The sequence below is a fragment of the Morone saxatilis genome, unplaced genomic scaffold, assembly GCF_004916995.1.
Source record: "Morone saxatilis isolate NCDOM2014 unplaced genomic scaffold, NCSU_SB_2.0 Contig10, whole genome shotgun sequence".
Taxonomy (NCBI): Eukaryota; Metazoa; Chordata; class Actinopteri; family Moronidae; genus Morone; species Morone saxatilis.
This window is the reverse complement of record NW_023339652.1, coordinates 12,868,010-12,883,091: the sequence shown is the minus strand read 5'-3', so window position 1 is coordinate 12,883,091 and position 15,082 is coordinate 12,868,010. Positions and strand designations below refer to the sequence as shown.

The window sequence follows — 15,082 nt, the reverse complement described above, 5'->3', positions numbered from 1 at the left end:
CAAACGGTACTCATACATGGACCTGGATGCATAAACAGGGACACACACACTCACTGCCAAGCATTCGCAAAGACCAAATGACCTGAAAATAAGAAACACTAACCAGATTCGAGGGAAACCGAACAGTCTTTTATAAGCTGCCTTACACATAACAGCAATGATTATGCTCTTATCTGCTTTGGGGACTGTACTGAGTTGAATTATCATTCATGCTGTATTGCTGTTTTGCTTAATTGGAATTTGTTTAGCGGGCTTTGTAAGGGAGCAAACAGGGAATAAACAGATTTATGGGGAGCTGTGCCAAGTAAAAGGTTATGCATAATTTAAGGCGGATTAGTTTGGATGTAGAGGTCAATAAGGCTAAATAGACAAGAATCATCAACATCCAGGAAGGAGAAGGGGTGTCTTGAGGGTCTGGGCCTCCACCAGCTGTACAAACTCTTTATTAACAGATACTAAGGCGCGCTCACATGCATCCAGGAGCCTGCATTAAGCTCACAGTAACACACATATACGCACACACACCTTACACACCATACATCAGTACACACAAGCAGTTCACAGAAGGCATACTATAGCCTACGTGTGCAAACAAATTATATCAGTCTGTTTATTTCTGTTTGCACCCTGAAGGCATTGTTCTACTTTAGTCTAAGTATGTCACTGTGTCATTTATCATCAGCTTCAACGTAGTCACCTTCATTACCGCCGGCCACATCATGATCACAACTGTCATCATAACCCATCATTATACCATCCCGCTGCAGTGCATGTCCGTTTGTCACATCCCCTCGCTCTTTGCATTGTTTACGAGTTGTTCACTCGGCTGCTGATAATGGCAGTGTAAGCAAACACAGTTTTATTTTTTATTTTTTTTTATTTTTTTTTGTTTTTTTCTCTTAATATAAGTTGTCAGACAGCACTTCATTCTGGGCACATCACGCTAGGCAGGGAGTCTCTGAGAGGTTGAGATAGAAAAAAAGAACTGAGGATGTGGTGATGGGCTGAAGTCTTCACTTAACATTTTGTGCACCGTGTTAGAATGGAACAACTTTACACTCTCAAGTTTCATAGATCAACTTCACCCCCCCACTGTTTTAGATGCATTAAAGCCCAGACTTACAACCCCACCCTGTCTGCCCCTGTGCTTACCCTCCTCCTGCCTCACTCACAGTTCGGTCAGATTGTTGCTCCAGTGAGTCACTATCTTTCTTCCTGACTACCTACACTGACATGTTTCACCGATTTGATGCTTAGATATCATATGTCTATCTATTCGTAGAATCATAGTTACATCTACCAGCCTGTAATAGTTTCACTCGCACAATCTAAAATATCTTTTTTTTTTTTACTGGTTGAAACTGAAAAAAGTGAGCTCAAAATCTAAAATAAACAAGCCAAAAACCTTTTTTTTTTTGTCTGCATGACTGTGAGTGATGTATACACGCCTGCCTGTGCATGTGAGGAAAGTTGTAAGAGTAAGTCAATATGTGAATGTCTGTTGTGGAGGCGTGTATGCATGTACTTGTGACAGACTATCAGACTGTGCTGCCCATGAGTGTGACACGCAGAGTAAGTGTGCATTTTGCTGCTCTTGAAGTAGTTTCTCCGCTGCTTTCTCGTTACTAAAGGGGTTTTGGCATCCTCATATGTGGCTCTTTTAAAATTATTCATTTGTACAGAATTGGTCTTTTTACCATATTTGGCACGGATTGTGACATTTTCCTTCTAACTATAAAATGAAGACACAGTGAATTTGCTTAAAAGGCTGGTTAAAATATAATATATAACGTAATGCAAATATTTTTTCTGTGTATGAGTCAAATAGGTACATTTGTGTGTCGCCAGATGCTTCCAGGTGTTCATGTCAGGGGTTTACCGTTCACTGCTGATGTACTGGTGTCTCTGTAGACGCTGGTGTAAAATGATCTCTACCCACAGACTCCTGTTCACGCCGACATTTCCTCCTCTGGCTCACAATGCCTTTGGGCTCTCCTTCTTTGTGTGTGTCTACATCCACAAATCAGGGGTTGCTGTTGGCGTTCAGCTGTAAGGAAATGTCAGAGCACATCTGCGAATGGACGATATCAGCGGTACCTGGTGGCCTGCTCACACACACATACACACACACACTGAAGAAAAACAAGCCCGAAGCAATGGCACGCCAAACAACCTGCCAGTTATGCACCACAATGGCACCTAGCATGAATAGTATGCAGGGGAAAAAGGATGTTGCTGGAAGCAGCAATGTGGCATCTGGACTTCAGAGTAGACGTTTGGACATGGGGGAACAAAGGAAGATATACATGGACTTTCATAATTAAATTCATAATCCAAACGTATTATTCTGTATATCAGTATACCACAGATATGGTATATGAACTGCACTTACATAGAGCTTCTACCTTGATGGACAAAGTGCTTTACAAATGGTCACCCATTCACATACACGCACCCTGATGCCAATATGGATATTTTTGCCATATTTTATTGATTTTAAACATTACATTTCTGATTATGTTCTGTAAGTATAAAGTATAAAATTCAAAAATATCCCAAATTGTCAAATTTCAAAGTGAATAAAGACAATAACTACAAGACTGTATAGATATAATGTTCTTTGTCTTACAGTATAAGTTAGCGTAGATAAAGATAATGTAAAAGTGTATTACAGACAGAAGAGTTAGATGAGAGGACTGATATTACACACGTCTGTGCTTTAAGTATGGAGCCAGAGACAGGGGACCATTAGCTCAGCTTAGACTGAAAGTGATGAAAACCCAACTACCAGAACTTCAAACACTCACTAATTAACACATTATATCTTGTTTGCTTAATCTGTACCTTAAGGTTACTTGGAAACCAGCCGAGACTCCAGGAAGTCACTGTACCTGGCCAAGAAATAGTCATGCAAGCAACCCCCAAGATCTCAATAATTAACCAGTTAATTAGTGAGCTTTGGAAGTTCTTGTTGGCAGATTTTGTTTTTACATTGGGACCGAGTCAGGCTAGCTCTTTCACCTGTTTGCAGCTAATGGTCTCCTGTCTCTAGCTCCATAGTCAAGAGGCAGATATGAGAGAATCCTCTCGTTTAGCTCTCAGAAAGAAAGAAAGAAAGAAAGCTATACCTTCAGTGCCAGTTCCATCATCAGGAGTAATCACCCTATACTGAGCCATTTCATACCTAACTGCTATGCCAAATTTTAGCATTTTAATTTAGTGGACGGCATTTTTTAGCTAGGATTAAAGGAGAAAGAGAAGGAAGGAGAGACAGATATAGAGCAATAATCTGTACTTTAATTTGAAAATTGAGAATTTTAATTTCAGTCTTGTCTTTTAAAGTGCACCCAGTTGTAAAGAATTACTGTCTTTTCCCATTAAAGATGTTCATTTAGCACATCAAACGATTGAGAAGAAGCAGTTATCTCTGTTTTGGAAAAAATTGAGCAATGAATATCGCATTAAAGCTTCTGTTTCCTTTTTCGTTGTTTTTTCAAAATGAAAAAGTCTCTTTCATGTTTGTCATATCAAAGTTTTTTAACAGCGTACACACATTAAGGAGACATATAACACATAACAACTCATGTGTTCATTACCATAGATGTTGTATTTGTAGTGGTAAAAGATTATTAGGTGACTCTCTCTTGTGCACACACATTCACACAAAACTCGAGACACCCACACAAGCATACATGCCTGCACACAGACAAGGCTGAGGTCTGGAAATGTCAGTCAGCATGCTATCTCATTATTTCTGCCTCTTGAAGTTTCATGAGTGCAGAGGAGCTATTTGGGACACAAATTCACTTCACCAAAAACCTCAGGCTTTTTTTCTTTTTTAAAAAAAAGGGGGCTTGACAGCTTTTAGTGTGCAGATACTCATCAAGGCCGCCAAACGGGTGGAATAATCTTATGAAAATCAGGCGAAGCAGTAGACTGGAAAGGAACAAGCATGGGGAAGGAAAAAGAGGTGATGAGAAAAAGAACAGAAGAGATGAAATGAAGAGGGGAAGAGAGTAGAAATAGAGGGCAGACATAGAAGTGCAGAGAGAGAAAATAGTGGTTGTGGGGAAGGTGGGGGCAAGACAAGGGGAGAGAGAAGAGGAAAGGGGATAGAAAGCTAGTGGCTAATTACAGAGCGCAGGGATTTATTTCTTTGCGTTGGGTTTTTCTCTCACATTCCGTTGAGCCTCCTCCTAATTCCTGCTAGGCTCGATTCAGGTTTAGGGAACGTCTGCCTACCACGGCAGGTCAGATAGTGCAGTTAATTATCCAGATAGTAGATCCACTGTAAAAGGAGACATGGGAGGGGATTTCCATGATGAAAGCAAATCTTGGAGTCTTAATGGCACTCAGTTGGGCTTTTTCAAGCCGTCTTTTGTTTGACTTTGTTGCCTGACATGTCAGTGAAGAGATTATTCTGTGTGTGTGTGTGTCTCTGTGGGTGTGTTTTCACATGTACGCTGCAAACGCTGGTTGCATGTGTGTGTGTGTGTTTTAGATGTTCTTTTTCCCACCTATTTAAATTAAGTGCAGTGTAGAGTAATCTTAAATTGCCAGATCACTAACAATAAAAGCAACCAGTAATAGAGAGAATGCTTTTTTTTTTCGTGTGCGCATATGTGCACATGCGACCATGTGCTACCGGGGAATTTAGAGTAAGAAGAAGTACATGGGGAGACATATCTGACAGATTCATAGTACTCCTTTATAAAATGAAGACACAGTGAATTTGCTTAAAAGGCTATTTGACTCGCCATTACTGGAGATGGGGAGACCTGAGCAGCACGGCGATGCATTAGAGAGGCGAAGGTGAGCAGAAGTGGCAGCGAATTTGACAAACAGCAGAAAGAAAATGCATATGAATGCTTATGTGTATGATGTGTGTGTGTGTGTGTGTGAGAGAGAGAGAGAGAGCTCCATTTTGCAGCCAGCTTATTGTAGTGAATCAGGAGTGGTGTTGATTTGCCTCTGTCTGACAGCACTTCAGTCTTTGCAGAAGTGTTGTGCACCACTATACTAACTACTGTGAGTGTGAGACAAAAACACAGCCTAGGAAGCATCCTGCACATGGTTGAAATAAACAAACAGAAGGAATAATAACATTGGTTCTTTTCACTGATTGCACTTAAACTAATGAGTTCCTCTACATGTGCATGTTCTGTAAGTGCACGCATTTTAATTCAGATAAATGTGATAAAACGTGACTTTTTTTTAAATAATCGTGCAGTCCAACCATATCTGTTGTCCAACATCATCGGCCCTTGACACACTGCTGATTCTGCTACCTGCCCAGGCCATATCTGATCTGTACAGTATGTAATTATCTTAGCACATCTTCTTATCTTAGAACCATCTCTTGAAGAGTGCTGCACTGCATTTATTACACCAGAACTGATCTGTCTTTAGGTCTACTTTCTTTCTTTCTTTCTTGTCTGCTTTCTTACTATCTCCGTGCCTACTCTCTCGCTCGTGCACTCTCTCTTACACACACACACAAAACTCATCTTTCTCCTGCCATCGCAAGCTTGGCATGGCATTAGACAGAATTTATTAGGCCAAGATGCTGGCTGTTGACATGAGTGTGATCTACCATTTGGTGGGAAGATAAGTGTCCCATGGAGGGTGTAATAATGTTCTCTCCCTCTCTACTCCTTATCTCCTGCTGATGAAACCACGGCTGATACCTTCCCTTACACGTAGCATCGAACCTGTGTGTGTGTTCATTTCTGTCCATGCCTGCCTGTGCTTACTGGTGTGTTTGTGCCTGGCTGCCTGTTTGGGTGTGTGGACATGTTTATGGGGTGTTTTTTTTTTCATATCACCCTTGAATCTTATATGTTTCAACATAAGCCACTGCCCTCACACCAGCACAGCAGTGATATGGTCGAATGGTAACAGATAGTGTCGCTATCAGCCAAGATGTTGCTGGGAGATGAGTTTAGTTAGTGGTGCGAATCCAAATGTGAGAGATTAGGGCTGTGTCTTAACTTGTCTTTACGGTTTCTGGGTACTCACATTATAAATCACACTTAATGGACTAGTCGCCTGTTAGAAATTTATTTCAATTCATATGTTTTTTTTTAAATTGGGGAGTCAATACAGTCTGCTGCATTTTCAATCACTTATCTGGCTATAAAGTCCAAAGCAATAAAAAAACAAACATTTCATTGATATATAAAATGGTGGAGAATCAAGTAGTTCGATTGATAGATACTGTAATTTTGCAACCAATAGTAGCTTTACCATCTGTTGAAGCTAATAAATTTGTGTTCCACTTCTTTAGTTTTGGGGTATGCAGTACAAAACTGTATCTGAGGTTGATCCAAGAACCACCATAGCTGAAAATTAAAGCCCCACTATACAGAAATATTGTTAAATGCACAGTTTTTATTTGTCACTAGAGCAGTTAGCTGTATATAGCCATGTAGTTTAGCCATAATTTGGTTACAAGTGAGTGGAAATACTGAACATACAGATGTTTAGAACAGAAGAAGATTATGCTGCAGAAGTAGTTTGATAAGTTTCTTTGGATTTTGATACTTTTATTTCACTGTGAAACTGGGTCACTTTGAATCCTTTGTAACTGCTGTGAATCCAAGCTAATACAGCTGTCATTATTCACAAAGAGCAGGTAAACCTTTTCAGAGTCTACCTTTCAGGGTCTAGCAGGTGGCTAACGCTTTGATAAATAAAATATGGTATTTTTTTCCTTTTAAAATCATTAAAATGAAGTGTGATGTTTTACAATAATCAAATCAAGTTAGGGTTTAATTATTAGCTTTAATTACAGATTACAGGAGACAGGAGATTACAGGAACTAGCATTAGGCCAATTTTATTTTTTTGTCCACTTGTGAGCATCGCAACAAGCTATAAACTCCTTGATCTCCACCAACTCCTTGCAGGAAATACATGATATGTATGTGGTGTGTGCTGTATACTATATATTATATATATATATTTATTATCTTATATATATATATATATCACTCACGTATATGTGCATTTTGAAACATTTTGAATCATTACAGTAAAGTTGTGGTCTAAAAACACCTAAGTAAAAAGCTAAAAAGTGTTCAAATTCTCCTTAGAGCTGAGAGAAACAGCAGAGATGGATAATAATTATTTGTGGGTTACTCATAATGAACGGCACCTTTTATGTGGTATTATTATTATTGTTATAACTTTACAGTGTCAGCATTTTAGATCTCCATGAATCATCTCCCAAACCACATGGAAATTCTGTTAACATGAGATGTCTGTGTAATTATAATTTATCATTTATCATAACTTCAAGTCTCAATAGCAGCTTAAATGGGATAAAAAAAATGACATGATTTTTATCATTGTTTTATTATGGGATTGTTTCACCACACATTCTTTCAGTCAAAAATGACGCATGCAGAGAGGAGAAATTGTACACACACTTAACAGCATTAATTCCCTCATTACCATTATTTACCCAATGGCGCTATTACATCTCCATCAGCTGAGGGTCACCCCACTGGATGGTAATTCAGAAGTGAAACAAAACCTGTCAGTGTAAGTGAACTTCGCCAACAACAATTCATGTAGATTATATTTACGAAAATTAATTAAATAAGAAAAAGTAAGTAAAATATTGAGAACACTGCCAGAGAACACTGCCAGACCTCACATCCGACGAGTTATTTCCTTTCACCTCAGTGAATGTGCGTTGTCAATATGCCCTCTAATTTTCTCTTAAACTCCCTTGCTTCCGTTTTCCATTTACAAAGCCTGCTTAACATCCTGTCCACAACACTACACTTGCTGCTGCTGTGGTAGTGGCAGTTGTAGATGCCGATTCACAACACTTCCTTGTCCTCTAGATTTACATAAAATGGAAATTCATTTTTGGCACTGGCATACTTTACACAATACATCAGGACAACCCACACAAAAGACACAGCACAAATGATACATACATATGTGATAAAATAAAATAAAAAAACACCAAACAAAACAAATATGTTCTTTGAAAAGGAAAAAGATGAGGCCTAGAGAAGCCATAGCATGCATGTGTGTTTGGGGGAGTTCTAAAAAGACACTAGTCCACAAATAGTCCACAGTAAGGCATGACATAAAGGGTTTCTTGAACTTCTTAAAGTGTGTGGATTGAAGGCAGCTTCTGGTGTGCTAATTTTGATGGGTGGTTCAACCAAAAACTGGATTGCTTTTTTTTATTTCAGATTTGTGCTAGAGTTGGAAAAAAAAAAAAAAACATGCTTACTCATTGATCTATGGTCAAATTGGGAAATTTGAATTTCAGATTTGTAAACTTTATTACCATTGACTCAAAAGGTTTATTCACAGTTACTTTTGCCAGTGCCAGCTCCGTTTTTTACCCTTCTATGTTGATTGGCTTGTACTGTAGGTAGAACCTACACTTTTTACCCTCATTTGTCTTCTTTCTTTCTTATCTTTGGGGTTTACGAAGGCTAACAATGTCTTGAGAGTAGGAGGTTTAGTCTGCGCCCCACAGGCAACCAAGATAATATCATCAGCATACATAATGAGGCAGAGATCACTGCTTTTACAATGCACATCGTTCTTGTGTATGGAGAAAAGCAGGGTAGATAGAACATATCCCTGAGGAAAATGTTATCTAACTCTTGTCAAACATTTTTGTAGCTTTTTCCTATTGCAACACTGGAAGGTGGGGTTAAAAGCCATCAACCATAGAGGGGTGACTCAATAATCGTTTAAATGGGGATAATGGAGCACACTTTTGGAAGATCTTTCTTTGAAAGCATTCATGTTGTTGCAATCAGTTTTAAACACAAAATGGATGTTAGTACTTATGTGTAGAATTAAAAAAGAGAACTTGAAGTGGGCATGCTTTTCAGATTGTTAGTTTGGGAAAGTAACAAAAATTGTCTGATGCAGCTCTCCGGTCCAGAGGACAGAAAGGTGTCAAGGTAGGGGGTTTCAGGCGCTCGTTCATTTTAAAGCATACCAAAGTCCTTAGGAATGCAAACTTGATGGATATGTAATCCAAAGGACCAGATGGGGGCTGCCTCTCAGTACAGACAAGTGATTAGCATTTCTGGATATCCACAAATAGACAGCCAACGATTGGCAGTATCTGGCAGTGCTATGTCTAACTTCATTGCTGACACTTAATATTTTTCAAATATTTGAGCTATTTGAAATTGGATTGTTCCCCACATGTGACTTTGTCCCTGAAGTGGAAATGTTCAAGTCACACGTTTTTGATTGTTTCAGTGCAGCTAGCCTTGAGGCGAACTACAGTAGCGTCAAGTAATTCAACCTCAAGCAACATGTCAGCAAAATGCACTCAACAATAATAATGCTTTACAACAGTGTCAATTTCAATTTCAAGCTCACTCTTTACTGTGCTGACACAGTGTTCATAGTACTTTCATTATTTGGCCATGTAGTGCTTGAGAAGGTATACATATTTCATAGATTGATTGATATATAGATATTGTTTACGGTGAACAGATATTAGCATTGGGTACAGTGCTCACTGATGATCTACACGCATGGTTATGACAGCTACTGAAGGTGCCCTTAGAGCAAATTTATAGATATGGAACCGAGCACAATTCCCTTATGTTTTATAAGAGAGCCAGCATGCCATGAATGCCATGGCATAAGAATATGATGTATGTATGCCGTATAATTCATTCTGAGTTTCACTCTTATCCATTAAAGAATGCTATTTTCTATCCATAAATGCATACGAATGTGAGCATAAATGTATGCATCCATCTTCCTTTATCTTGCCCATATTCTGTAATGGTCAAGAATGTTATCTAGATATGCTTATCCTTCACTTTGTCTTCATCCTCCCTCCTTCTACCTCAGTTCAGTGGACTTTTGGATTTACATATTCAAGTGCTTCGCTTATTTTTTTATTCTTGAATCCTTTTGTAAAGCACTTTTTGATTTGCAAAAATTGTGAGCCAACCTGAGACACAGGGCTGTGATTAGACACCTTATCTTCAGAGGCGTTTTCTTATTACAACAAAAAGCACCTTGTTACACCACGTACATAATGCCCCTTAAATTCACTTCCATCTTTCTTTTGTCACCCAACAGCTATGATTTTTATAAACTCTGTTTTTGCAGAGCAAAATAATATTTGTTTGCAAAAATAGTGTTTGTTTACAATGAAATCTCCACAGGGTACCTTTAATGTCTCGGAAGAGGCAAGGAGATTGTTTTTACATTTTGAGTGGCGCCTTCAATCTGGCTGTTATTATGTAGCCCAGTGCTGATGTGTTATTATAGAGGCACTATTTCAAAAGCCATACATTTAATGTAACTGTATAATCCTCTGACATCTTTTTTAAAATGTTTTTCCCACTTTCTAAGCTTACTTTTAACAGTCCTGAAGTATGAATCCATAAAAGCCACATATTTAGCTTGGCTGTGTGCTCCATCAAATACAACTGGTAGCATTCACAAGAGGCAGTAAGAGGTTTTGTCATTGTCCTTGCTCTTACAACTCCTAGTGATTGGTTCCATTGCTTTTTCAGTTGAGCAAAGGGACAGGCAACAAACTCCTTGCTGTTAGGTGAAAAGATGCTTCGGCTCAGATTTATAGGAGGAATCACATGGCAGCGTTCAACCTTCCAACACCAACAGTAGAGGTTGGCATAGGGACAAAAACACAGGGAACTTTTTGTGACAAAAATGCACAAGAAAAGGGGCACAGTTTATCCAACTAAAGAAGCCTAAAACAATTTGTTGAATTGAAAGATTGCTGCAACATCACTTTCCTCAAAGTGAAAAAAACACTTGACATTTTCCAATTGTCACTATATTTATCATCGGTATCATTATGGCTTGGTCTATAAGTGAAGCCTACAGTACGAGTGAGTGTAATAAGCTCTAGCCTGGGGCTTTTCTGGGAAATGTAGAAACTCACTAACTGAAGTCTAGAAGTGAAAAACAGCAGAGCAGGTTGAGAACATTCATACTCAAAAAAGTACAAATTACAACATGGTACCACAAAGTCTTGTGGAATTGTTAAATATCACAGAATTTTTAAACTTGTGGTAGAAGCTTATTTTATAGGCCTTACAAAAATACTTCATCCTGTTTGAAATGTTGCAGAATGCAAGAAGGGCTGTAAACTAGCTAAATGTCATTTGTGATGTTTGATTTTATTTACCTGACTGATCACAGCTCTCTCCATCTCTCTCCATCTGTCTGATTCTTTCCATCTTTCCCTCATCTCTCACTGTCATCCCCTGCTTTCATATCTCTCAATTGTGTCTTTACTTCATTGCTCTTCATCTACCTGCATATATCCCATCTCTCTTCCAATCCACCCTGCTACATCTCTCCATCTTTTTCACTCCATTTATTTTATAAAATAATTTATTTCAATTTTTTTTCATATTCCCCGTTTTCCACCATGTTAAATCTTTGCCCATATCTGTCTCACTCCATCTGTCATCCCTCAACCCACTCTCTCTATTTTAATCGTTACATCTCTGCATCCACGTCTCTCTATCGTTTCTCCTAATCTGTTTATTCCTCCTATTTCCCTTCTCACCTCTCTAATCGTTCTTTCTCTCCCTCTCTTCCTGCAGCCGGAATTGTTCGGAAAAAGCAGTGGTGTGAGATGGTGCCATGTTTGGAGGACGAAGGCTGTGACCTGTTAGTCAATAAATCTGGCTGGACTTGTACACAGCCCGGAGGCCGAGTCAAAACCACCACGGTAAGTTCAGGCTCTCTTTAAGCCCCCCCCCAAAGCCCCCCGGTTACACAATCCACTCACAAACCAGTAGGTGTGTGCAAAATGTGTGTACTTAACTGCACCAGTGGCACTGAGAACAACATGACTGCGAGAGCTGATAAATGAAGCATTTGCATGGAAAATTGATTGTGGGGTAAATCAAAACTAAGAACACATTTTATGTAATTTCTGTAAATGAAACAATGATGATTAAACTGCTGTGCTCGCCAAACATTACAGTTTAGGGGTCAATTTAACAAGCCGAATCATTGCAGAGGGTAACAGAAACACTTTTGAGTATTAGCTCTCGTAAAAAGCTCTGATCTAAAGCATATATTCAGTATAAAAGCCGATTTGAAAGGTTTCTGGCTACTGATTTTGTGGCTCAACTTATTCGGTTCAAAGCTTTTCATTCTCAAACTTCCTGCTAGGACAGCTGTTACTTAGAGACTGTAAAATGTTATTTTACAGTTCTAATATAAACATGCAAACATATATCATGTACATACTGTTAGTCAAATATTGTTTAAACCACCTAAAGTGAGATTTAATGTATTTACTTTGTGAAAGATTAAAAAAAAAAAAAAGTCTGCCTCTGACTAAATAGTTACAATTCTAAGCACCACAAAGCATGAAACTACAACACTTTACCTGCTAACTACTTTAACTGTCATCACCAGTTAGACACTAACTTTGTCTGTCTGCCGTTTGATGCTTTTTTCACTGAAAACATCAACCAATTTTGGGCATTAAAACTAAAAAAAAATGAGCTGAAATACGTTAAAATTCTCCATTTAACTAAGGGGGAACTACCGAGTCTGAAGATGCTTTGTGACTAAGAACCCTTTCACATAACCCATTATTAATACAAAAAATATTGGCTGTAGTGCAGCTTTAAACAACCTACTTGGGAGAATCTCAGGCAATACAAGGAAATGGAATGTACTATCCTTGCTACCTGTTGCTGTTTAGCAAAGATGATGTAGTCTTACTTCAATAAACTACACTATTTTGAAATATGTGAAATTTATTGCACCTTTTTCCACCTACTGTCTCCCAACTGTTGCCATATTACTGTACTTCAGGCCAGCTTGCACACTGTCAGCAACAAGTACAGCAGAAACCCATTTAGGCATTCACTTCACAATCCCCTGAAAATGTTCCTCTCCCGCCCCCCTCGTCTTCGGCTCATCTCCACAAACTGTACGCGGTTTGTTTACTTCCTCGTTGCCAGCAATTAGCCTGAATTAGGGACGCTCTTAATGTTAATGATGGCAGCAGATGGGGAGCCACCGCTTGTATTCACTAAGATGCCGCCCATTCATTCACCCACCCATCCTTCATACCCTATCTCCAGCTCTCCAAGCCTCCTCATCTCCACTTCATCCCCAACAAACACACGCAGACACCTTCCTACCGCCTTACACCCTCCCACAGCTTTCGCCCCAACACCCGCTTTACAAGATATGTAAACACTGTACGTATGTAAATGCTTGTATTCGCAGCCTGTACTGTAGCAATTATAGAAGTCTCCGTTGAGAAACATGTTACACAACACAGCTGCCTTATCTGTGAATGTCAATGGGTGAACACTGAGGACCGGTGGGGCATCATTAATGCATCTGTCATGATTTAGTCATCAGCTGACTAACTTGTTTATGCATTCCTGCTGAAAGACAAGACACACACACACATAGCAGATACACACACTGAACGCTGAACCCAGATGATATGGTTTGTTATCAGTCAGCTGCTGCCCCTGTCTCACAGCGGCCTGACACCAAACTGAATATACCTGTTTGTTCAGACTGAGGTGACAGCCATTACATGTTCCACCTACATTGTAATTTGTTATCTGGGCTGGCAGACAGCCCACACACACACAATCATAGGCAACATATAGCTGGATCCATTTATTATATTTGACACATATAGGAGTTAGTGTGTGTGTGTTTGAGGGGGTTGAGCATGCAAACGTGTTGGTCACAGTGTGTGTGAAGGCTAATAGATCCGATGCATGTGCTTTCTTATGTGTATGTTTACACGCTGATGTCTGTTGCTGTGTGTTTTCAGCTGTTTGCATATTCATAGCTATGCGTATGTGTCCCTGCTTTCCCGGGAACAGTGGCCCTGTACACTTTGGCCTACTTGTACATTTCATATCCTGCTTAGGATGTCAGTCAATGTACCTCTCATCGGCTTATGCTGACACTATGTGGGACGTGACAGGTATTCCTCGCTTGCTTCATTGGCTACTTTAAGCTTGGTGACAGCTAGTCAAATGGCCAGACAGCTATGTGCACTCATCTGTGCCAGTCTGTGTTTAAGCAGCCTTTCACTGTCAAGGACTCTAATACAGGCAACAATGCTTGCGACTTGGGTCATTGTTTAAAATTCTTCTAAAAATATGAATTTATGTGATGGATGAACTGGCCCGACGTGACCGCTACCTCTAATCTCAGGCAAGCTGAGGAAAGTCGGGAAGGTTTTAGGACAATGCTTCACAACCATGCATGTAACCTAAAATTGCCTAAAATGCATTAAAGGTTAAGGCCGATTCTCCAGAGCAAAAATTACATAAACCTCTTGTTATCTGCAGACCTAAGGGAGAATCACGGGCAAAAAACAAAACAAACAATTTGCTCCTCATTCTCCCTCTGGTTAACTTTGAACAAATGGCCCCTTCCCTAAGGCTTTTCAAGGTTAAACCCAAACTGCAGCCATCCCAATACTGCCTAAGGATGACTGTTGGCTGTGCACAGTCCAGTGAACATGTCCGACCTGTCTGTCAGGTGTTTGTGCGAAAACATCAATGCAGACAAACAGACATGTCCCTCAGGGCATTTGACTAAGCCAAGTCAATCTGACTCAGCCCCATAGCCCCATAAAGGGCTATTTTGGACAAATGTCAGTAGGCGGTTTCCATGTATTGGTCAAATGTTTGAGAGTTTTCTCTGTCAAACAGAAGAAGATTGTTGTTCAGGATGACACCGCTGACCTCTATTCTACCTGTAGTTGGGGAATGCAGCTCGGTATGATTTGCGGATTGGATGTATGCTGTGCGTTTTCCCTCAACCTACAGAATGTCACTCATCTCAGCGGCCACCATTTGATGTGGTTCTGTGTAAAAATAACTTCCTCGCATACTTGTTTTCCTGCTGCTTGACTCCTTCTCAGACTTTTTTTCTCTTTGTTGCTTTTACTCGCTATCCTTTTTTTTTTTTTTTTTTACATATTCTCCCTCCCTTCTTTCCCTTCTCTCTGTCCCCCCTCTCCAATGCATTTATCTTAGTCTGACCCTGGTTTGAAGAGTACATGTTGTTCCTGTCAATAAAAACGCGATATG

General features: G+C 39.6%; 1 protein-coding gene across 2 annotated transcripts in view; it reads left to right on the top strand.

The window, feature by feature from the left end:
• Positions 1-15,082, top strand: part of tafa5a (TAFA chemokine like family member 5a) — a 133,518-nt gene that overhangs the window by 108,001 nt on the left and 10,435 nt on the right. For both annotated transcript variants that reach the window (XM_035673353.1, XM_035673363.1), the window contains exon 3: positions 11,591-11,718. In XM_035673353.1, the coding sequence (XP_035529246.1) occupies positions 11,591-11,718 (128 nt within the window). The remainder of the gene's footprint in view (positions 1-11,590; positions 11,719-15,082) is intronic.